The sequence below is a fragment of the Dryobates pubescens genome, chromosome 24, assembly GCF_014839835.1.
Source record: "Dryobates pubescens isolate bDryPub1 chromosome 24, bDryPub1.pri, whole genome shotgun sequence".
Classification (NCBI taxonomy): Eukaryota; Metazoa; Chordata; class Aves; order Piciformes; family Picidae; genus Dryobates; species Dryobates pubescens.
The window spans coordinates 1,286,518-1,310,690 of record NC_071635.1 but is presented as its reverse complement, the minus strand read 5'-3'; the positions used below and the strand labels follow the sequence as shown (position 1 = coordinate 1,310,690).

The window sequence follows — 24,173 nt, the reverse complement described above, 5'->3', positions numbered from 1 at the left end:
TGCTGTCCCATGGGTAACTCACTGTCCACCAGGACTGCAAAGGTCCTTCCTTCTCCCTGGAGCTGATTTCCCTCAGTAGCCACTAGCTAGCTGCGTAGTGACATCACTCCATGGATCTCAGAGTAACCTGTGGCAACGTTTTCACCAGCAGACTAAGAAGAGTTACCTGTGCAATGAGCTGGATGATGAAGTCCACAAGAAGCTTGGATTCCTTGTTGAACATGCCCTGCCAAAGCTTATCCACCACCCTCTGTGTGAAATAAAACACATTGTTCACCAGCACTTGGTAGCTTCCTCCACTGGTTATAGGCAGAGAGGCATCTTCACCTGGGGACAAAACCACAAAGGTTGCTTCATTTGTCACAACCCCCACAGCTGCAGGAATACATTTCTGCTGCTTTGTACTTTCTAGGCTGCTCTAAGAGAGGAAAAGCTAAACCCTCCTGGCTTCCCTCTAATGGTCATAGAATCATATCATAGAATGCCAGGTTGGAAGGGATCCCAAGGATCATCTGCTCCAACCATTCTAGGGCACAGGAGAGCTGCAATGAGCTGGCCCAGCACCCTGCCAAACTGTCCAGTGTAGGAGACTCCACTGCTTCCCTTGGGAGATGATTCCAATATCCAGCTGTTTTCATGGGGAAACATTTTCTTCTGGAGTGCCATGGGGATCTCCCCAGCAGTAACTTGTCCCCATCACTCCTTGTCCTTTCATGGGACTCCTTGACAAATCATTGCTGTGTCAAGAAAAGGGGAACCTTGCAAGCCCTCTTGAACAGAAATCATGCTGCCATGCCGTATCTAGGGCAGAGACAGAGCAGACCAAAAGTTTCTGGGAAGTCCAGCAGGCCACTGTGAAACACAGCTGGGCACCTGAGCAGCATTACTTCTACAGGCTGCTTCATGAGCATGTAAAGACATGCTCTGGTGGGACAGCCTACCCACTGCCATCCAAGCTGTAAGCTTCTAATTCTCTTCCTACCCATTTATTAACTGGGTCCTTGGCATGCTAATCCCAGAGGGTCCCAAAGGGGCAGGGTGAAAAACCAACTCCAAGACAATCAAGTTGTAACAAAACAGGAAGCAGTTAAAGAATCAAAGGCTTTTGCTCAAATAAATGGATGGATAATTGAACTTTGTTATATTACCAAGCAAAACATCAGCTGCAAGCAAGTGGTCCATCACTCCATCCAAAACATAGGTCTGGAACTCCTTCTGCTGTGTCCGTGTTGACCTTTCAGGGGAAGCCTGAGAAGAGAAATGCAGTGTTCAGAAATGACTACCTCCGAGTGAGCAACAAGAGGCAGGGGAGACTGCTCTAGATGACTTCCTCTCTTCCCAGCTCAGCTCTTTTAACATTCTGTGTCAAGTAGAAAGTCTTGGCTGAGATAAACCCTCTGCATGTGCTTTCTTATGTTTTCCAGGCTGTTCAAGAAGGCAGAGCAGCTACTGTTTATGAGACACTAGTGTTTCTGTGGCCTTTTTAACTCTTATTTCATGACAACTACCAGAGTCCTACTGAATCCCAGGCCATCACTCCTCCAACTTTGAAAGGTCAGTAGAGGAAAACATTTCAGAGAATGAAGTGTCACAGTAAGTTCAAACCACAAACCCAAAGGTCACAGAAGCTGTACCTCCAGCAGAAGGTCTACCAGAGGAGTCTGCTTGCTGGCTGGTGTGAGACACAAGTTATCAATTATCATCACACGCATGAAGTCAAACACAAACTTCTTGGCAGGATGGTTGGTCAGGTAGGTCTTGGTGCCCACATTGCAGTATTCTGACTGGCTCCTGTTCATGCCAGAATCAGCTGCAAAGGCTTTAAACTCTTCAGCTGGGGAGCCAACTTCATCATCAAGATCGGTGACCTGTGAAAAAGAGCAGGTTGAAGGCCCAGAGATCAGCAAGTGAACAGCAGCCTCTCTCTGGTCTTGGCTCTCTAAGGCTTCTTCACTTTACCCTTTGCTTCTTCAGAAACCTTTTTACAAGATTATGATGTTCAGAATCAGTTTTCTAAACCAGAACTGAGGTGTTTCCAAAAGGCAAGGCTGTGGTACTGAGGGACATGGTTTAGCAGCAGCCTTGGTAGAGGTAGAGAATGGCTGGGCTGGAGGACCCCAGAGATATTTGCCAACCCAAACAATTCTCTGATTCTCTCAGATCCAAAACCCAAGCACAAAATGTCCAGCCCAGCCTTTACAACCACTTCTTTCTGCAGGGTAAGCAGAGCTTTAGTTCTGATAATTGCAATTGATAAATGCTGAAAAGGAACAGAGGGAAGACTCAGAGCATGCCCCCAGCAGCGTTTCCTACCATCTCCGAGTAGGGCCGGATGTTGAAAGGGAACACCGTAGCTGCCAGGGCACACAGGAACTCTGGGCTCATCCACAAGGAAATGAGGTCTGGCACATTGTGATACAAGTATCTGAAGAACTGCATCAAGGTGACTGGATACTCTCGAAGCCAAGAGCCTTCTTCCTCTGACTGCCAAGGCTGGGGAGGCAAACACACAGCACTTCAGCACGAACGGCACCGACCGAGGGCTGCTCCTTACAGAGGAGCTGCAGCCAGAGGAGCTGCAGGGTCACAAGCGACTGGGACGTGATCAAAGATCAGGCCAGTTGTCATCAACCACATGGACAAGCACTGCTTCAAGCACAAGTGACTGAACATAAGCAGGTACATGACTACTGTGAAAAACACATCCAGGATGTGTCCACTGGAGCACTCGCCAGGGCACAGGAGCGAGCACATGGGGAACACAGCGAGGAACCTGTGGCCATGGCACCAAGCAGACTGACCACACTCACAGCACAGGGCTGGCCAGCAGCCACAACATCTCTCCTCAAGGCAAGGATTCAAAATATGCTGGGACATGTTGGTAGTGGGACCTGACTCATGCCAGCTCAATGTGATGGCACATCTGACCATCTCCCCTCTGAGGGGAGATATTCCCAGTGGTTTAACACCAGCCTTGACACAATGAGAGAATATTTGGACTCCGTGATCCTGAAGGTCTTTTCCAACCAAACCCAATCAGTGTCTCTATACACCTCATGACACAGCACAAGGCAGCAAGACCAGAGGCAGCACAAGCCTCTGAGCAACTCCAAACAGCTGAGGACCACAAAGACACGACAGAACAGGTCACCAGCAAGAGACAGAACCCATGCCAACAGAAACTTGTCTTGCTGGTCATGTATGCAAGTCCAGGAGACATTTCTGAACACTTTAATGTGGGACAGACATGCAAGAAAGCTTTCTGGAGCCTATCACAAAGGCATGGGGAGCAAACAGGCAACAACTGAGCAGGTGCTGCTTTTCAGACGTTTCATGAGGTAATTTGCAGCAGATGCCACACTCTGGTTCCAAGGAAATGCAAAATTTCCCTGCTGAGAAACCAACTTTCACTGCTGCTGCCATCAGACTCAGATGAGCAGACCACACATTTTTCTGGCAGCAAATTCACTTCCTCCAGCGTGTGGCTATTCATAGTCTGGGGACTTCTCTGCGTGTGGAAGGTTCATGCACAAAATCTGCAGCTCTCCTCGCTCTGAGCAGATGGGAGAGAGAGTCTCAAACATTGCCCCCCATGTTCAGCAGGGTAGAAATTCAACGATCCCTGACAAGGGCATTTCATTCTTCTGCTTTCTTGGTTTGCTTTCATTGCAGCCAAACACAACCCCCAGCCTTTCTGTGCAAAAAGCAGCATTTTGTGGCCCCTGCTTTTGCTACAGCTACTGAAAAATAAAGACAGAGTATGACAATGGTAGTTTTCCCCCCAGGGTTTGGGGGCCTAACTCACAGCTGCCTTGGTCATGGCATTAACAAAACCTCAAACTGGCTGCTTGGGCTTTCGGCCACGGGGCAATCTCGTGAACAGTTCTGAAGAGCCAGAGAGGAGCAGAGGTTGTTCAGTGCTTACAGAGTTCAGCATGCTCCTCAGCATCCCCAGTAACAGGAAGGCAGCTTCCGTGCAGACGTTGTGGATCGAAGAGGTAACGGTGCCACAGGAGGCAGGGACTCCAAAGATGAATGTCCAAATAGAGTCTAGGTCAAACTGGGAGAGGTGGAAAAGAAAGCAGCTGTGAAGTAACCTCCCTTTCTCCAGGGCAATTTGATGTTTCTTTCTATTTGACCTAGAATATGCTTATTGGGCAGCATCCAACAAATGAATTGTTTCCCACCTTCCAGATTTGATCCCCAGTGTCACTGCAGCAAACTCCTGCTGACCATGAGCTAACACAACTGCAACTCTCCCCTTCTCAGAAACATTTCAGTGTTTAGAAGGAGACCTCTTAGCACAAGTGCTGCACAATCAGCACTCACATCTAGCAGTAAAATCCAGGAGGGGAAAAGGAGAACAAACCCAAACCAAGCAAGCTCTGTTCTCCAGCAAGCCCAAACAATTCAATCAATTATAAAATAAGCAAGGCCAGAATGCCCACCTTTGCCCACCTTTGGCATTAAGAGTGCTGCTGAGAAGGATTTTAAGTAGTTGAATTTAGTTTGGATGTAACAGTGCCACATTTCAGTGTCATAAGCAGGAGATGAGCTTCCTGCCTCCCACGATGCTCAAGGTGCTGTCAAGTATTCCCCTTGAGAAAATGGGCAGGCATGATGCCTCCTGGTCTGGAATGTCTACATTCCAGTTCTCACTGACACTGAATAAATGTCAGCCCTGCATCCATCCCAAACAGGCACCTTCTCTGCCTGTAACCTGGCCTTTTCCCACTAAGGCTTCCCAGGACTCTGTGGTAGAACATATATAACATCTCCTCAGTTACACCATCAGCCTCTGCAGAGTAAGAGCACTAAATGTTTTCCAGCACCAAGGGAGATGTCTCCCTGTAAAACCAGGGAGACTGTCTGAAGCAAAAGCTGCCTTGTTTTGTCTGCAACCTCCTGGACTCTTTAACCCAGCAACTCCCCACTCTTTAAAAAAACCCAAAACAACAACAAATCCCAAACCAAACAACAAAGCAACAAAAAATCCCTCAAACATCAAAGAAACCAGGCAAAAAAACCATGCATCCTTCAGTGGCAGCTCACACCTGGGCTCTTCTTATGTGGCCTCAAACCAGCCCAGAAAGAGACCGGTGGCAGCTATGCCATGCCAGGCTGGCTTCCACGTACCCCCTCCCACAGTACCTTGCCCTCCCACCCCAAAGAGCTCAGCACTCAAGAGGGCACTGTGACTGGGAGCCAGCTGCAGGGAAGGAGGGGGCCTGGTTAACTCCTGATTTCCTTTCAGGACAGACAGAATGACATTCACATCTTACTGACTGATCCCTACCTGGCAGCCCTGCTTACACTGCCTGCCGCTGCCAGGTGCACTGACCTGCAGGTTCTCGGGCAGTTCAGTGACCGGCTGCTGCAGGAAGAGGGCCATGAGCAGGAAGTAGAGGGCAGGCACGTTGGTGTGCTTGGGGAGAAGGGCCTGCAGGATGGGGAAGCCAGGGAAGTGGCAAGCGTCCCGGTTAATCTCCCGCACCGTCGACCTGCCGCCGGCACTCCTGCCCACGTTGAACCCTGAGGTGACAAGCAACAAAAAAGAGAGAGCTGTAAACAAGGAAGGGCCTGGGAGGCAACTGCCTTTAGGCAGTGAACTCCAGAAGGGACCTCCTCAGAAATCAACACTACAAGTTGGGGTTGGAAGGGACAGAGAGCAGTGAGTCTAAGGCACCTGCCAGAGCAGGAGCACCCAGGGAAGGTCACACAGGAGCACAGCCAGATTCTTGCTGCAAAGTAGGGCCAGCAGGACTGGGGAAGTGATTGTACTCCTGTGAGGCCACATCTTGAGTACTGGGGTCAGCTTTGGGACCCCCACTCCAAGGACACCAAGGTGCTGGAGGGGGTCCAGAGAAAGGCAAAAAAGCTGGGGAAGGGTCTGGAGAGGAGCAGCTGAGGAACCTGAGGGTGTTTAGTGTGGAGAAAAGGAGGCTGTGGGGAGAGCTCACTGCTCTCTACAGCTCCCTGAAAGGAGGTTGGAGCCAGGTGGGGTTGGTCTCTTCTCCCTAGTAAGAGGGGATAGGAAGAGAGGAAATGGCCTCAAGTTGCACCAGGGGAGGTTTAGGTTGGATATTAGAAGAAACTTCTTCCCTGAAAGGGTTCTCAAAAGCTGGCCCAGGCTGCCCAGGGAGGTGCTTGAATCCCCACCCCTGGAGGTGTTTGAAAGAGGCAGAGATGTGGTGCTGAGGGCCATGGTTTAGCCCCAGCCTTGTCAGAGCTAGAGAACAGTCAGACTGGATGATCTTCAAGGTCTCCACCAACCCAAGCAGTTCACTGCCTCCATGACTCCACATGCACACCTGCTCCCACACAAGCCCTCAGTCAGGGGGGCTGAGGTGCCATACCTAGCACTGTACCAATCTTATTGGTCAGGACAGAATCCGTCTGATCCAGCCAGCCTCCACCACTGAGACCTTCCTTAAACTTGATAAGGATGGGCTGATTACTCAACAGGACCACCAGGATTCTCATGGCTGCTGTGACTGTGGTGGAATGCAGGTGTTCTTCCATAAACATCATAATCCAATCAAAGCCCAGGGTCTTGACCAGTTCTTCACAAGCCCTAATCAAAGAGAAAAGGGAAATAAAGAAGTCAGCAGCCATAACTCAGCCTCATTGACAGCATTTCCCTCCCACCCCAGGGCAGGCTTCCAGATCAGAGAGAGCTCAGGTCTTTGGAAGAGTTCACTGAATTCTCAGCTGAGTTTGCTACACCAGAAGAAACTTGGAGCTCATTTTTGTGTAACTGCAGAGTTTTGCTACACTCCTGAGAGTGGCCCCAGGGGACCTAGGGTGGGCTGTCTCAGCCATCTGGCTGCTGTTCACTTCTTCAGTCTTTTGCTGCAAGGAGATGAAAATCAAGACTGCATCCTCTTTATCCCACCTCTTCCACTGGTAATCACAGAATGGTTTGGGTTGGAAGGGACCCTAAAGATCATCCAGTTCCAGCCCTCAGCCATGGAAAGAGACACCTTCCACTAGAACAGCTTGCTCAAGGACCTGGCTTCCAACACTTCCAGGGTTGCAGCCTCCAAAACTTTTGGCCAACCTGTTCCAGTGCCTCAGCATCCTCATAGGGCAGAATTGCTTCCTAATGTCTCATCTAAATCCAGCTTCTTCCAGTTTGACAGTGAATCAAACAGGGGCTGGCTGCATAATTCTCCCCAGTGAAATAAAAAGTGACAACCTTTCTCCACCTCACGTTTGGGACTTTTGTACTCACTGCAAATTCACAGTTGTCTTTTCTTTAGATGTGTAGAGAAGTTTCAGAAGGATATCTAAAAGCCTGTTCCTCAGCAGAATCAGATTAGCTGAAACAAGTCCTCCAAAATCATCCTCTGCTCCTAAGCATAAAGAAGGAAAAGGCAAAATTAGGCTACTCAAATTCAGGTTGCAGGTGTAACCTGATCCCACTCAGGCTGTGAGGAAGCAGTGCTGAAGTGCAGGCAGCCTGCAATATGCTGCTGAGAGTTGCTTGGTGCCCCATCCTCACAGCTGAAGAATGGGCAAAAGGGGATTGCAGCTTCCCAGGAGAGAATTCCAGAAGCATAGAATTGTTTTGGCTGGAAAAGCCCTCTAAGATCATCCAGTCCAACCATCAACCCAACACCACCATGGCCATTAAACCATGGCCCCAGGTTTCTTGACCACCTCCAGGTCTCCAAGAGCAACAATTCCATGATTCCAAGACAAGCATTCCTTAGCTCGTTCTTTCACCTCCTCCACACCTAGCAGGCTTTGTTTCTCTCCCCACAAAGAAGCAGAGATGCACCAGCTGGTTTGAAGCAGCAAGTGGAGGAACCAGAGCATGCCTGTGCAGAGTTAGATGAAGGGAAACACCTGCTTTTTGCAATGCTTTGTACACAGGATTGAAAACTAACAGTTATTGAACACTGCAGCATCAGAGCCAACTGGCAGCCAGGTCAGAACCCAATACCAACACTGCCAGTGACACTCCTGCTATGTTTCACAGACTTGAAGTACAGAAGAGCTTACAAGGCCATGCCAGCACTTACCACTGTCAAGCTTTTCTTCATTGTTTATTTCCATGACCACAAATTTCTCACAGACTGCAAATGTAGGGAGGGTGGAAGAGATGAACTGTCCAAACCTCAATGCAGAGAGAGAAAACATCATTCATTGATGGGACAGATGCAGTCACCAATAGAAAACCATACACTGGTGAGAGGGTTATACTCCAAATCCCCAACTTCTCACATCTGAAGACTGAGGAAGAGAGTCTCCATTTAAAGTTACTAGCCAAACCCCAAAGTAACAGGTACTAATTCATGGAAGTTTTGAAGCCTGCAGGTAAAGGCCTCTGAAAATGCTAGAATTCAGGAAAGGCAACTAGGAGATATCACCAAGGCCTAGTAAAAGGAACACCACAAGTTAAAGAAGGGAGAACTCTCTACCAGCTGAACAAGTATTACATCAAACCTGGTGAGTACTTGACTCTGGTGATGCAACACTAGGTCATGGCTCTGCAAGGCAAGATGATGATGTGCTATTCAAGAAAGGAGATGCAATATATTCCTCTCTGCTAACCTGGAAGGATCCCTAGATAGTATAATTGTTCAAGTTATACAACAGTTTTCACTTTAATGTCCAGTAAGGAAGACAAGGAATGCTCAGGCATTCTACACTCTGTCCTGTAGCCATTTAAGCATAAAATCAACTGGTTTGTTCTTGAACCACCTTTTTGGATCCTCCATAATTAAAAGAATGACAGGCAAGGTGTTCAGGTTGCTGCTTCTAATTCCTTTAGCTGTACTTAATGTGAGAAGCTGAAAGCATGACCACTCAGATGCAAGAAACTACTCCGAGCCCTGCAAGGTTTTATCAACTCCCAGGAGACAGAAATGGAAGATGAGAAGAATTTCAGCTATTAGGGAGCTGAACTCACTGAGAAGCACTTCAAATACTCCTGGATGTACACTAACTGAAATTCTTTGTGTCACTTTCAGCAGTCTTAATAACCAGTGCTATACCTGACAGCCTTCAATATGTTGCTTTTTAAACAGTGAGGATTAAGACAAAAATCTTGACCTAAATCTTCCACAAAGGAGAATAACCAAAGCTGCCTTAGAACCAGAAGTAATCATCATGCTCTGTCTCAAGGAATACTCCATGGTGTTTAAGAAGAGTGCTCAGTGCTTCATATGCTTGCTGCCTGCAGAGCAGTGAGCCAGTTTAATCCTTCACTCATGGCTGGTTAGATACAAACTGAGTTTCATTCAAATTGTTGGTCCAGCTCAGCCCAGTTCTTGACCAGTTCATACAGGAACATTTAGTGTTACTGCACAGCTGTATGGCCCTGAAGTATTTTTGACCAAGATCACCAATGTAACAAAACCAAGAAAAGCAAAATTGTGACAGCTGTGGACTACCTGAGCAAGTCATAGCTGCTAGGGAAGCCTTGAAGCAAGAAGCTCAGCACGTTGCTGATGGCAGCAATAGTAGGCTGGGACAGAGACATATCTCGAAGAGTCAGGAGCAGTTTGGGGATGAGTTGGAATTCCCTCATCAATTTGGCATTCTTTGCTGCTTCACTGGAAGAAAGGAAGGAAGGAAGGAGATGCCAATTGAAAATTGGAGCATACTGAATACTACCCAGACCTGGAATTCTCATTGCTAGGCTGATGTCAGCTCATACCTTGACTCAGTGAGAAGTTCGATGAAGTGCTCAAACAAGGACAGATGAAGCTCGTAGGGTGCATGAAGCCACACCTGAAACAGAGAGCAAACAATGAGATGTTTTGTGGACAAATCCACTTTAAACCCTGACACTGATATATCAAAGGTTATGAATGGCTTGAAGAGATTAAACCTGTTCACCTACAAGACTATTTACCTGGTCACTGCACTCAAAGGCTCACTGCAAGGTTCTCAACTGTTTATCCTTCAGCTTCAAACAAGTGTTACACCTGCACTAGCAAAGACTGAAGAGACTCATGTTGGTACCAAACATGCTCCCTGGAAGCATATTATGCTCAAAACTTTAGGAGTCTGAGGGTCCTCATCTTTTGTAAGTACTCTAAGTACTGAAAGTCTTCAATAAAGTCTCCCTGGAGCCTTCTCCAGGCTGGACAAACTCAGCCTCTCCTCACAGCAGAGAACAATTCTGATCATTGTGATCATCTCTGTGGCCTCCTCTTGACTCCCTCCCAATAGATGCTTATCTTTCCTGTGCTGCAATTCAAGCCATATCAGCAGGGAAAGCTGCCAGTGATCTTGCTGCTCAGCTGCTTCACTGCACCACAGGTAAGAGAGGAGGTTCTCAGGGTAACAGCCTAGTTTGCTGTTGTTCAATATTTAAGCTATGCTGTCAGCATCTGACTTCATCACCACCCAGCATCATCACCATCACTTCCCTCTGTAGCTTTACATACTTCAAAATCACAGAGCAGATCCTGGAAGGCAGCAGAATTTGGAATAATGGATGTCTCATGCCCACTATCCACAGTTCCCACCAAGGAGAAGGTCAGATGGAGTATGTGGCTGTTCAGGAGGGACCGCTTCTTCTTCAGCAGCATTGCCAGCAACTGCAACAAGGACACAGGAAAGGGATTAGTAGCCTGCAACACACACCAATCACACAATCACCAGAGAATGGCCTAGGCTGGAAGAGACCTTAGACATCATCTAATCAAAGCTTCCAGCCAGGGACACCTCTCAACTAGCCCAGGAAGCTCAAGGCCTCATCCAACCTGGCCTTGAACATCTCCAGGGAGGAGGCACCCACAGCCTCTCTGGACAATCCATTCCAGACTCTTGCCACCCTTGAGGTCACAAATTTCTTCCTAAGATCCAACCTAAACCTATTCTCCTTCAGTTCAAAACCATCTCCCCTTGTCCTGTGGTGGACACTCTTGTAAAAAGTCCCTCTCCAGCCTTCCTGGAGGATCCCTTCAGCTATTGGAAGGTAGCTCTAAGGTCCCCTCAGAGTCTTCTCTTCTCCAGGCTGAACAATCCCCAGTTCCCTCAGCCCATCCTCATAGCAGAGGTGTTCCAGCCCCTGGATCATCTTTGTGGCCTTCCTCTGGACTTGTTCCAACAGATCCAAGTCGCTCTTGCAATGGGGACACCAGAACTGGATGCAGTATTCAAGGTGGGGTCTCAGCAGAGCAGAGCAAAGGGGCAGAATCCCTCTCTTGCCCTGCTGCCCACACTCCTGATGCATCCCAGGATAGGGTTGGCCTTCTGGGCTGCATGAGTACACTGCTGGCTCATGGGGAGCTTCTCATCTATCAACACTCCCAGTGTTGTCTCAAAGTAATATGGATGGAATGGTTGTGCCCCTTCTGAAAAGGTCTTTAAAGTATGTCTGATAGTTGATAATGGAAAAGCTTGGAGGTGGCATTACAAGAGGAAAGGGGCACAGGGGCACATCCAGGACACCCTTCAGCTCCCAAACCATCTGTTCTGCACCATAGACAGTATCCAGGCCCTGAGGGGCAGGAGCACAGAGCTCTGTGAACTTCCTACAGAAAGGCAGGTAACCACAACACAAGGAGCTGCCATGGGAACTGCCAGGCCAGACAGTGATGTTGGGGCAGCATGGTCAGGGGCAGGACATTTCTTACACACCTGATAACCTCTGATTCTTTCCATTTCTTTGCTGGCTAGTGGATTGCTCTTCACCACACAGACCAAGGCCTTCACAGCTGCATACAGCCCTTCTACATCTGATGCCATGGCTACAAGGCCCAGAATAGCAGCAGCTCCACCAATGTACTGCAGTGTAGTGGCCACAGGCTTGGGGACAAATGTTCTTACTCCTGAGCATAAGCAGAGAAAGTAAGTTAATAGCAAGTCAGATCTAATTCTTGTAGGCATCACTGTGAGCAGGTGCAAGAGATCTGCATTCCAGCATTGCTCCAGTCATGACAAGACTGTCACTGGAGGAACTGTGACACTTCAGAAGGAGGGAAAGCAAATCATAGAACCAAAGGCTTGTTTTGGTTGGAGACAGCTTTTAAGATCATTGAGTCCAACCATTCTATAATCCTACCAAGCCCAGTGCTAACCCATCAGCCCTCATCTTCAGGCCCTTCAGCAGCTTTGTTGCCCTTCACTGGACATGCCCCAGCCTCTCAACATCCAGAACTAAACCCAGGACTCAAGTTGTGGCCTCACCAGTGCTGAGCACTTCCCTACCCCTGCTGGTCAAACCACTGCTGATGCAGGGCAGGATGTTGGTGGCCTTCTTGGCCACCTGGGCACACCCTGGCTCATCTTCAACTGCTGTCACCCAGCACTCCCAGGTCTTTCTCTGCTGGGCAGTTTCCAGCCCCTCTGCCCCAAGCCTGGAGTGTTCATGGTGTTGCTGTGACCCAAGGGCAGGAGCCAGCACTTGGCCTTGTTCAGTTTCACACACTTGACCCCAGCCCATGGGTCCAGCCTGGCCAGGTCCTTCTGCAGAGCCTTCCCTCCCTCCAGCATCAACATTCCCACCCAGTTTGGTGTCATCTGCAAATTCACTGAGGGTGCCTTTGATGCCCTTGTCCAAACCATTGATGAAGATACTGAGAGAACAAGGGAACTAAAGAGAGCTGAGGGACCACCACTTGTGACCAGAAAACAGTTTACAACCCAAGGTAACCAAGTACATTTCCATCCTGACTCGGAAACTGAAGCACCTTGCCTCAGTAAAGGAGAAAACCAAAGACAATAAATGGTATGACCATGAAGTATTTCAATGGTCAATGAATTTTAAAAGGTACTGTTCACTTTAGTTCCATGGCTTGTCTCCTAGCCCTGGGTTCTTGCTGACAAGCAGCTAGTAGATTGTCAAGCACTCAACTCACCCAAATACCCGATCAAGGCTGCCCCGATGGAGCGTGCTGGCCCGTTCAGATGCCCTGCTGAATTGTGGAGCAGCTTCACAGGTGTGGCATTCTCATGGGAAGAAATGGACAGCTGAACAAAACAAGAGAAAGAGCAGGGGCTAAAGGGAAGAGGGTTTTGTAAGCAAGCCTGGACAGAACTCGTGTATTGTCTTCCCATGATAAAGACCAAGTAGCACAGAGCAAAACAGGCTGGAGGTGTTGAGACATTCTCAAATGAAAGGAGACATCTCCAGCCTCTACCAGTGATGACAAGAATGTGAATCAAACCTGGAGCACAGCCTCCCTCCATTGCTGTGTTTAAACATGCAAGTGCTTGTAGACAACTTTTCCAACCAGGACAGTATTGCTCCTGGTTGCACTGAGCACACTGCCTTGAAAGAAGTTCAGAGGAAGGCCAAAGAAATGGGAGGCAGGAAGTAACTCATTTCCCAACACACCTGTTTGGCAATAGCTTTGCTATCCAACTTGTTGTAAACTTTCCTTATCCTTGCCACTGTAAACGAAGAAACTGACAGTGCATAGAGGCCAAAGGAGACCTTCTCTTCTGGTACCAGTGATACTGGAGATGGGTTGATTCCTTCAGACTTGGAATCTCTGCCTTAAAGACAAAATAAAAGCTCCTTTCAGTAAAAGCCCTGTTTTAATTCTCAGCTTCACAAGCAAAACCTTAAGCAAATTATATTGCAGACTACATACAGAAGAAAGGTTTCACCAACAGCTGAGATGTGATATTGTCATAGAACCACCTGGGTTGGAGGGGACCTCCAAAGGTCATCCAGTCCAACTCCCCTGCAGTCAGCAGGGGCATTCTCCACTAGATCAGGTTGCCCAGAGCCCTGTCCAGCCTCACCTTGAATATCCCTTGAGGGATGAGACCTCAATCACCTCTCTGGGCAACCTGTTCCAGTGCTCAACCACCCTCATTGTAAAGAACTTGTTCCTAACATCTGACCTAACTCTCCTCTCATTTCCAACCACTGCCCCTTGTCCTGTCACTGCAGGTCTCCATAAACAGTCCCTCTGCGGTCTTCGTGTAGCCCCTTCAGGTACTGGCAGGCTGCTCTTAAGGTCTCCAGGGAGCCTTCTCTTCTCCAGGCTGAACAGCCCCAACTCTCTCAGCCTGTCCCCATAGCAGAGGTGCTCCAGCTCTCTGATCAGCCTCTTCTGTACCCACTCCAAGAGGCTGATTTCCAGCATGCTTGCCAAGAGCAGCTCCTAATCTCCCGCCTACCACAGCTGGGCTTTTGCTCTGCTCCTGCGTGCTCTCCTGTCCCACCTCACCACCACACCACAGATCCCACCGCACCCAGGCCACGACAGGAGCTGCCACTGGAGCTGTACTTACATGGTACATACACTGCTTGAAAGCTCCCAACGTAGTTTGGTCCCAGCTCATAAATGGTGCTGACCCCTGGGGCGGGCAGGACTTCCTCCAGGAAGTGCGTAGGGCCCAGGCGCCACACCAAGGAGGAGAGCTGCCGCTGCGCCGGCGGCGTGCCGATGTAGGCATAGACGGTGCTGACCACGGGGGGGTTGGCAGAACCAGAGCCACTGGGGCTGCTGTGAATGTAGTGCAGCTGGAAGGGAGAGAAACAGGCTGGAGTCAGTGAGAGGATGTGCCATCAGCACAAAGGAGGCAGAGCAGAAACCTGGGAAAGCGTTCTGCAAGGCCGGGGAGGCCCCAGATGGCTGCGGTGTAACACGGGGTGCCCTGCAGATTCCTCTGATCCCCACTGTGCCACACCTGCCTCAGATCCACAGAAGGGTCTGGGTTGAAAGGGACCCTAAAGATCATCCAATTCTAACCCCCTGCCATGGGCAGGGACACCTCCCACCAGCCCAGCTTGCTCAAGGCCTCATCCAGCCTGGCCCTGAACACCTCCAGGGAAAGGGCATCCACAGCCTCCCTGGGCAACCTGCTCCAGTGTCTCACCACCCTCACTGCAAAGAATTTCTTCCCCATCTCCACTCTCTAACTCCTCTCTCCCACCTCAAAGCCATGGTCCCTCATCCTGTCACTCCAAGCCATTGTCAAAAGTGCCTCCCCAGCTCTCCTGCAGCCCCCTTCAGGTACTGGAAGGCTGCTCTAAGGTCTCTTTGCAGCCTTCTCATCTCCAGGCTGAACAGCCCCAACTCCCCCAGCCTGTCCCCATAGGGAAGGTTCTCCAGCCCTCTGATCATCTTTGTGTCCTCTCTCTGGACCCTCTCCAACAGTTCCATGTCTCTCTTGTGCTGGGAACACCAAAAATGGAGGCAGTGCTGCAGGTGGGGTCTCAACAGCACAAAGCAGAGGGGCAGAATCCCCTCCCTGTGCTGCTGCTCTCCCTGCTTTGGCTGCAGCCCAGCACTCAGCTGCCTGCTGGGGAGTCTGTCAGCAGCTGATACCCCCAAGTCCTCCTCCTCCAGACTGCTCTCGAGCCACTCCTCACCCAGCCTGAATCTGTGCTTCAGTGCCAGTCCACTTCAGGATTATTACAGCTCATGCCTCAGAAAGCAGCCATTACCTTCTCTCAACAGGCCTAGGGCTGGCTCTGAGCTGTGTAGTCAGCAAAGGCCCTTTTTGCAAGGCTCCTAATTCTGTGGGGCTTTGGATTCCTGTTTGAGCTGGGGAGAGGCATGCTGCTTTCCTTTGCTCTTGGCTGCTGTGGGGTTTTGCACAGAGAGGAGTCCCTCCAGCAGGGCAAACGGAGGACGGGGAAGGGGCTTCACCTTGACAGTGTTGAGGAGCTGGCCGTCCAGGTAGAGCGCGGCGGTGCTGTTCTTCAGCATGCCTTTGCTCATCACCAGCACCAGGTGGTGCCACTGCCCCTCCACGATCAGCTCCCCGCAGCGGAAACGGGCGCAGCAGGGCAGAATCTCGTAAAACGAGGACTCCTCGCTGAAGTCATCAACTGCAAGAGAAGCCCCAGGCAGTGGGCACCAGCAGAAACGGTGCAAGGCATCAGGCACAACCCAAATACTTGCCCACTAACAAACTGACTGCTGAAGTACAGCTCAGTTCTCAGCACAGGGGTTCTGCATTTCCCATCCCAGAGGAGATGATCAGCCTGCCAGGAGCATCAGCTTCCCCAGGAGAGCAGCAGAACCCCCACTCTGCTGGAAAGCACAGACACACTCCTCCCCCCACAAGAAAAAGGCACACACGGAAAAGACAAAGCTCATAAATCCCCCACCAGGGTATGCTCCAACAGAAACCAGGAGCTTTTCAGATCTCTTTTCCTTCAATATGAAGGAATGAGAAGAAGCCAGGAACCCTCTTACCTCATGAGCTGCCTGCACAGGGACACCACTCATTTCTTTAGAAACATGGCAAATGAGGAAAGCAGAGCACTTGGAACCAGCTTTCAGGTACAAAAATAATCTCCAGTTCTTTTTCTTAGCCAAACACCTCTGAGCACAGTTCTCACAAGAAGGATCCTTGAACTACCCCAGTTTATTCTCACAATAGACTTGTCAGCACTTCCAGGCCCTGTGCTGGAGGCTCTGTCCTCTTACTTCTTCAGGTACCTCCCTGCTCAGCACTCCAGTACACCACCAGCTACGACTTAGCCATGACAGGGTGACAAAGGGTCTCATCCAATTAAAAAACTGCCTTTGTACTCAAAGACCTTCAGATCTTTTCTGAGAAAGCCTCTTCCAATCCAATTTCTTTAGAAGAGTTAGATAATGCAGGCTTACACTCTAAGCCCAGACAACTGGTAGCTCCAGCACAGGGTAATGCAGCTAATACAAAGTTAAACTGATTGAATTCGGTCTTCTGAGAGAGCAAACACTGCCAGCATCTTTGTCATTATGAGCTCTCAGCTCTCAAGCTTTAGGTTTTGAATCTGACTTCTGCTAAGAGAAACTCCTGCAGCTGGGGATGCCAACATCCCATGACAAGGAACGCTCTGCGACAGCCTGCGCCGCGCTCTGGGAGTTTCTATTTACTCACAGTTGTACCAATGCTTCCTTACTGCCTGCCACTCAAAAGGGAAGGACAGCAGCAGGAACAGATAGCTGACAGCCACTTGTAAACCCCTGTGTTGGTCAGGTAGAAAGCTAAACCTGCACCACAAGCAGAAGGCTGCCTGGCTCCTCTCAGCCCCTCCACAGTCACAATGGCCTGTCTAAACTGACCATCTTTGGAGGCTATGATGGAGGACAAGGCAGGAGACAGGAGATGGCTAAGCCTCAAGCCCTCCAGCAGCACAAACTCACTGGCCTCACCAGCTTCATTTAGATCTCCTCTGCAACCCATGGAAGTTCACCTTTGATCACAGATACTGAAAGAAGCTACTAGCTCCTTCTGAAACCTGATCAAAGCACTAAAACATGATTTGAATGACTGATGGCCTTCAAGCAGCCCTCCAGGACTGGGACAGTCCAGGCTCAAGAAGCCTTCGCTACCTGTTAGTTCACTATTGCTTCAGAGCAAAGGCAGTTAACATTGGCACTCCAAGAGATGCTGTCTAAAATGAATGATACAACATCACAGGATCATGGAATGCCTTGGGTTGGAATAGACCTTAGAGATATGTACTGGAACCCCCCTGCCACAGGCAGGGATGCTTCTCAACCAGACTCAGTTGCCCAAGGCCTCATCCAACCTGGCTTTAACACCTCCAGGGAGGGGACAACCCTTCCCAAAGCAATTACATCATACCTCCTTCAAATCTGCAGTATCTGGGGATGGGGCATAAGTATTTCTTTCTATGCAGGTACCAAACCTTTGGAAATGATAAAAGCTCCTTAATTTCCAGAGGACTGCTTCCATTTGGCATTTCTGCCATTGTTAAAAGCCATCAGGAGCTGAAGAAGCTGCAGTTGAAGTTCCATCACACAGAACTCTTCTAGATACTAGGTTCCAAATAGGCTTGTATCTGTATGTCTGCAGCATTGCCATGCTCAGAAGCCAGCCCTTACCATAGTTCTGGAGCAGCTCCTCTTTAGTGGAAACGATCAGGGAGCGGTCTTTGGCCGAGAGGACAACGGCAAGGCAGACGTAGTGCTGCTCCGAGGAGTTGGCACGCCGCACTACGGTCAGCAGCCTCACAGGGTGGTTATTGGGAGGTGTACTAAAGTGCTCAATACAAAACCAGGTTGAGTAGCTTAAACCAGATGGTGGTGGAAAAATTCTTTCACCTAAAAACAAAAATGAGAGCTCATTATATAGCTGCAGTAGCAAATGCTGAGGAGACCTCTCGATTCTTCCTCCTTTCCCTCCCCCCCCGGTGATACCAGCTCTGCTTTCTCAGATTTCTCCTTCATGGACTTCAATGTTACTTCATAGAATGGCTTAGGTTGGAAGGCACCCCAAGAGATGCTGTCTAAGATGAATCATGGAATGGATCGTGGAGAGCCTTGGACTGGAAGGGACCTCAGGATCACCTGCTCGAAGCATGGAGGGTGAAGAACCCACAGTAAACAAGTGTAAGGGACAGCAAACAACTGAGATGGGCTTTTGGTGATGATATAACTACACCTTGCAATGAACTCAGGCGAGTTCAGCAGAACAAAGTCACTGCTACAGCATTGCAATTCCAGCTCTTCACACTGCTACCTCAACTTGCTCTTAATGTATCCAGGTTCATCCTGATTCCAAATTTAACCTTCTGCTGAAAGCCTTGGACTTTGAAACAACCACACATTTGTATTTTACATTGCTTTCTCCTGAACTGGGAGCAAAATGCAACAGAAACACACCAAAAGAGACACAAAAAGGTCTCAGTGGAGAGCGCACAGGGTCCAGCCCCATGCTATCACTCATGGCCACCAAAGAGAACTACACATCAGCTACAAAGCACTGCTAAGAGTCAGACCCAAGTACTTACCGGTTCCAGTTCCACTGACAACTGCACCATCAATAAGTCCAGTGGTGACAGCATTGTTTGTAGGTGCATTGTGGGGAGCCAAGCTCGGTAAGAACAGGCAGCTGTTGGATGGAAAACCAGTAACCATCAGAGTTCATGGACAGTAACAAAACCTAGCCTAGGAAAACACACCATCAGCATTTTTGAGAACAAAGAGTGTGTTTGGAGGCTTCTCTACTCCATTTTTTCAAACCAAAAATGACAAAACATTTCCCTTAAAGAGATGTTGAGAACTGTGTGATGTTGTCATCTTCTGAACAGCCAAGTTCAGTCCCAGTACATGATCCCCATCAAGTGCCTCACTCAGCAGGTGTTCAATAAGAGACAGAAAAACCATTAAGAGAATGAGAGTCACGGAATGGGAGAGGTTGGAAGGCACCTCTGGAGAGCACTGAGGGTGCCCCCTGCCACAGCAGGAGCACCTAAGGGCAGGTCACACAGCAACACTCCACAGCCTCTCGGGGCAGCCTTCTCCAGGGCCCCGGCACCCTCACAGTAAAGAAGTTCCTCCTCACGTTGAGGTGGGACTTTGTACCAGTTGTTCCTTGTCCTATCACAGGACACCAAGGAAAAAAGCCTGGCCCCTTCTTCTTGACACCCTCCCTCCGGATATTTATAGACATTGAGCATATTTCCTCTCAGCCTGCTCTTCTCAAAACTAAACAGCCCCAGGTCCCTCAGTCTTTCTTCATGGGAGAGAGGTTCCAGCCCCTTAACCATCCTCACAGCCTCCATTGGACTCTCAACAGTAGATCCCTGTCCCTCTTGAACTGGGAAGCCCAGAACTGGATCCAGTACTCCAGGTGTGGACTCACCAGGGCAGAGTAGGTGGTGACACTTAAAGAGCAGAATGATTTAAGCATTACATTCAGGCTACACCTCCAGTTAGCAACATCTGGTTTCCAGCTGTTTGGACTCAACGTAACCGTCTTCTCTGCTTTACTTGTGTTTCTAATTTGCCCACTTCCACATTTCCAAGTCCCTCAGCAACTGTTTCAGAGCATTTGGGCCACCCATGTGTCACAGGAATCCCAGCAACCAATGAGCTTCTACTAGGGCATGCTGATGTTTTGTTTCAAAAGGCAGATGGAAGTCAGCTCAGATGCACACCTACTTCTGCCTGCACGCCTACCTCCTCCTTGCACGCACAGCAAGCAAGAACTGGGTTTCGAGGCATTAAGGAATGAGTGTGGGAATTTATGTGGCCTGAAGTATTCCTTCCCCTAAATGACTGGTGTGCAAAAAGCCACAAGCCTTTCTCTGAAGGAAGCACACAGACATGCCAGGGTGGCCCTGTGTTAGGTGAGGGTGCTGGGGGACCTTACCCGAAGCCCTCCAGGGAGGTGTCGAACTCGATGAATGCCGGCGTGACGGCCGACCCGTGCAGCCTGATGTCGTGGGGGGTTGTCATGGAGACCAAGCACTTCACTCTGGTCAGGGGGACTGTGCTGCCTTCTGCTGGCTTCAGCAGGCTCTTGCTTATCCGGTAGTGGCTGTCTTCATGCATGCTGAAGACACTGTCAGAGCCCAGACCTTCCATGGAGGTAACCATGCTATCTACAGGGGAAGCCAAGAGAGCACAGCACTGACAAAGGGAGGCGTCTGCAGGGTGTTTGCTGGCAACCTAAACCTTCCCTGGCACAATTTCAGCCCACTTCCTCTTATTCTATCACCCAATACTAGGGAGAAGAGACCAACCCCCACCTGGCTGCAACCTCCTTTCAGGGAGCTGCAGAGAGCAATGAGGTCTCCCCCTCAGCCTCCGCTTCTCCAGACTAAACAACCCCATCTCCCTCAGCTGCTCTCCCAAGGCTTGAGCCAATGGATAAAAAGAAACTGCTTAACTTTGAATAATTGAGAGGGGGTGTTTCAGCTCCAAATTCTACCTCTTTGTAAGAGAAACAATTAGACTGAGATTTGTCCAGATTAGGTAAATCATGCTTTTTATGTTCCTTTCTTTCTGCTTAATTCTCCTTCCTTCTCTTATCAGTGATGCTAATGATGAGCCAGGGTCCCGAGCCAAGTCTAATTTCTTTCAGATAAAGTGTAGGAATTTCAGTTATTTTATTTGACAGCTTCCTGAACTCAGAGGATACAGTACAGATTTAATGACATGTGGTATGCACACAAAAGTGTCTGGAAGAAGAAAGAGTTTTCCTTTTACTGTTAAATAAGTACAAACTCAGAATGTACTCCAAAGCAAACTGCTATCACATTTAACAGCTCCTGTTCCTAAACTACACAAGGACCAGCTCCCTGTGGGCTGGTCAGTACCAGTCCTGCATCCCTTCTGCTTCCAGAGCTTCTGCCAACCAGACTGCCCTGCTGAATTCCCATTCACCCAGACCTGGGAAGCTGGTAGGGTTTTATGGATGTTTAGCTATAAATCTGAGCTGAGTGTGCAGCTGGGGGCGACGAGGAAGCAGCTCTGTAGATGCAGTTCCAGCCCTTCAGCACCTACTTCTCGCTTCGGGCTCGAAGCTCAGCGAGCTGGGCTTGTGCACTCGATACTGCTTCAACAGCTTCTTGTCCCAGGCGCCACAGTTCAGAGGATTTCCCAAGCGTAAAAATTCCCTAGGAAAGAGAAAGAAACATCTACAAATCAGTTGGGATGTTTATTGGCCTAGAAATGTACCACTTGAAGCAAAGACAGCCATTACTTGTAATACACCTCATTTCTAACTAAGGAAGCTGATGCATCGTTACAATGAACACGCTTCACAGACTCATAGAATCACTTCCAAAGCTCATCCAGCCCACCCCCCCTGCAGATTTTTCCAGTCACCTCTTGTGTTACCACACTTCTGCACTTCCTTCACACACATTTCCATGGGATCTTTCTGACCTCAGCACCATGGGCTGCAGTGCCTGGGAAGCCAGCCTCTCAAACATCCTCTGAAGTGGTGGATGCAGTGAGTGGTCCTCGTCAGCCAGAGCAGCACTGCACCTTTGAAGGAGTCGTGCATGGAGCCCAGCCTCACACATGACTTGCTGGTTCCTCTCTGTGTGCACCAGAGACTGCAGGATGTTGGCCACTGCCAGCTGGAGATCCAGAGCATGCTTGGAAAAAGAAGAGTACACAACTTGAGAAGAGGCAAACTGAGAAGGCAAATAAAAGCAAGATAATGAAAAGGAAACTACCAGCAGCAACAAATACACAGGAGATCCAATACTCAAAGAGATGTGCTGGGAGTCCAGCCCTTGGATCATCTTTGTGGCCTCCTCTGGATGCATTCCAACAACTGTGTCCTTCTTGTGCTGGGCACACCAGCACTGGAGGCAGTATCTGAGGTGGGGGTCTCACAAGAGCCAAACAAAACCAAGCCCATGAAATAAAACTGTGTCAGCGTCACCAGTTACTGAACTCAGCTCCTGTGTGGAACGCCTCCGTTTCTCAGCACAGAACACTAGGACATTGGCCCTTTCTTCCCATTTGCCACAGCCATCCTTCGTCCCAGCCATTCTCAAAGCTTTTTTCCCCTACCTCAGGGTGTGTGGCAGACCCAACAGAGGCCAGGAGATCCAGCATGGCGAGCACAGCCCCGGGGTGGATGATGACGGCGTCGGAGCCCTGTGCGGACGGGGGGCCTGTTTGCACTTTCACATCAGCTATGTTTTTCTGAGGGCAAACAGGAGGAGTTGAAACAGAATGGTATGTGTGCCTGCAGGACAGAAAACATCCCATGGTTACAACACCCATCTGCTACCTGCCTGGCAGTTTCAAACAGCTCTCAAGTTGAACTGGCCTCCTTTACTCCTCTCTCCTTTCTCCTCCCTCAGTCAGACCGACCGAGTGCTTTCCTCTTCTCAACTCTGTAGGACAAGTTTGCCCAGACACAACCCAGAAGCATTTCAACTTCTCAACTGCATCAACTCTGAAGTCCATTCTCTGGGTGCTAAGAACTTAAAATGTTGCCTTTTTGCCTTCCTCTCTTCATTCTAGTCGTGGTGGCTGCACACAGAGACCGCAGCATGCAAGCTGCTCCTGGTCTGGGGGACGAATTCAGCTTTGAATGTGTTTCCCCCCATTTGCTTTTCATTAACAAGGGATTGTTTAAGGTGCTATCAATAACTTCTCAGCAATCTCTAATCAGGAGCAGAAAACTGATCTTGGTCTACCTCTTGCCAGCAGTTCTGATGCTCTCAGTCTTCCCATGACTGCTGTGGCAATTTAGTTTTACATTCAATTGCTTTAGCCTGTACCAGGGAGAAGAGGTTTTGACACACTGGCTTGGAAGACAACCACTTGTGCTGAGAGCTGTAGGTGCATTTCTCATTGAAACCCTTGGAGCTATCAGCTTGATGCTGTTCTTTCAGCACAAGATTCATCACACAAACAGCATGAGCAGCTTACTGAACAGATGCTTCCAAGATGGTACTTTAGGAGCAATAGATAGCTCAAAAGGCTCAGGCTCACCACAAAAAAAACACCCACTCCAAACCAACAAACAACTGAAGCCACCCTATATTCCCCCAGTATTTAGCATACATCCTTATTCACAAGAAGAAAAGAAGAACTCAATGTAACCATTTTTCTTGAAGATCCAATACTGTCTGCTGGTTACCAAGTGAACCCAGCTAAACCCAGGTCTTGTCCTGTCAAACCAGTTGAAAAGGGCATTTCCTCACTCCAGCTCTCAGTGACAGATTTAGCTCACCCCCAGCTCCCAACAGAAATAACACTTGGGAGGCTTCACTGTTCCTCACTCTCATTGGGCACTTCCAACTAGAAATTCTTTTCTCCTGGGAAAAACAGGACCTAGATGGGAGATGAGGAAGGCTGCAAGTGTAACTCTGTCCTGCAGACTTTGAAGGCTGCGTCTCACACACGCTCACCCCAGCAACAAACATCAGAGAATCACAGATAGTGCATCAAAAGCAGAGCTGTGCTGTTTGTGAGGACCCTTCATGTGCAGAGTGCTGGCTCTTTTAGCCCAACAACACAGGGCTGTCCCTCAGACAGGTGTCTTCCCAGGCAAAAGGCAGAAACCCAGGCCACAGCAACAAGAGAGAGCCAGGGGAAGCAAAGCAGACAGAAAACAGAAAGAGAAGAGCAAACATTTCTCTCGGAAGAGTCAACTTCAACAGAAGCTGACTGTATCTGACATGTAAAGAGAGAAAACAAGCAAATCAAATACTGATGGGCTAAAGAAGCCAGGCTGCTCGTTCCTGAAAGCAGGAAGATCCCAGCTACTGGTATCCAGCTCACCAGGAATGGCAAACACGGTGCTGAAGCGGCGTGAGAAAGCAGACAGCTGCTCAAACACACTTTTGGAAAAGCTTAGCCCTGCCTATTTGTTTTTTAAACTTCAAATCATGGTTTTACAGAAAGTACCTGGAAAGTCATCAGGCCAGCTGGATCACACTGTCCACTTTTGCTTTGAGGCCTGCCTTTGTTTGTGAAGCACTCAAGAACCCCCTGTACTGGTGCTTAGCTGAATTGCCCAAAGCACCTCTT

The 24,173-nt window shown here is 49.1% G+C and overlaps 1 protein-coding gene across 1 annotated transcript in view; it reads right to left on the bottom strand.

The window, feature by feature from the left end:
* The window catches only part of WDFY3 (WD repeat and FYVE domain containing 3), a 76,554-nt gene that overhangs the window by 29,924 nt on the left and 22,457 nt on the right, over nt 1–24,173 (bottom strand). Inside the window, exons 13-35 of the mRNA XM_054172698.1 lie at nt 22,200–22,377; nt 21,561–21,775; nt 21,177–21,289; nt 20,041–20,272; nt 18,677–18,777; nt 17,769–17,987; nt 15,573–15,754; nt 14,209–14,440; nt 13,301–13,461; nt 12,822–12,933; nt 11,602–11,792; nt 10,404–10,556; nt 9,668–9,741; nt 9,402–9,563; nt 8,028–8,122; nt 7,235–7,355; nt 6,357–6,574; nt 5,297–5,532; nt 3,926–4,060; nt 2,314–2,493; nt 1,635–1,868; nt 1,149–1,248; nt 167–327 (exon numbers count right to left, since the gene is read on the bottom strand). Of these exons, the coding sequence (XP_054028673.1) occupies nt 167–327; nt 1,149–1,248; nt 1,635–1,868; nt 2,314–2,493; nt 3,926–4,060; nt 5,297–5,532; nt 6,357–6,574; nt 7,235–7,355; nt 8,028–8,122; nt 9,402–9,563; nt 9,668–9,741; nt 10,404–10,556; nt 11,602–11,792; nt 12,822–12,933; nt 13,301–13,461; nt 14,209–14,440; nt 15,573–15,754; nt 17,769–17,987; nt 18,677–18,777; nt 20,041–20,272; nt 21,177–21,289; nt 21,561–21,775; nt 22,200–22,377 (3,805 nt within the window). The remainder of the gene's footprint in view (nt 1–166; nt 328–1,148; nt 1,249–1,634; nt 1,869–2,313; nt 2,494–3,925; nt 4,061–5,296; nt 5,533–6,356; nt 6,575–7,234; nt 7,356–8,027; nt 8,123–9,401; nt 9,564–9,667; nt 9,742–10,403; nt 10,557–11,601; nt 11,793–12,821; nt 12,934–13,300; nt 13,462–14,208; nt 14,441–15,572; nt 15,755–17,768; nt 17,988–18,676; nt 18,778–20,040; nt 20,273–21,176; nt 21,290–21,560; nt 21,776–22,199; nt 22,378–24,173) is intronic.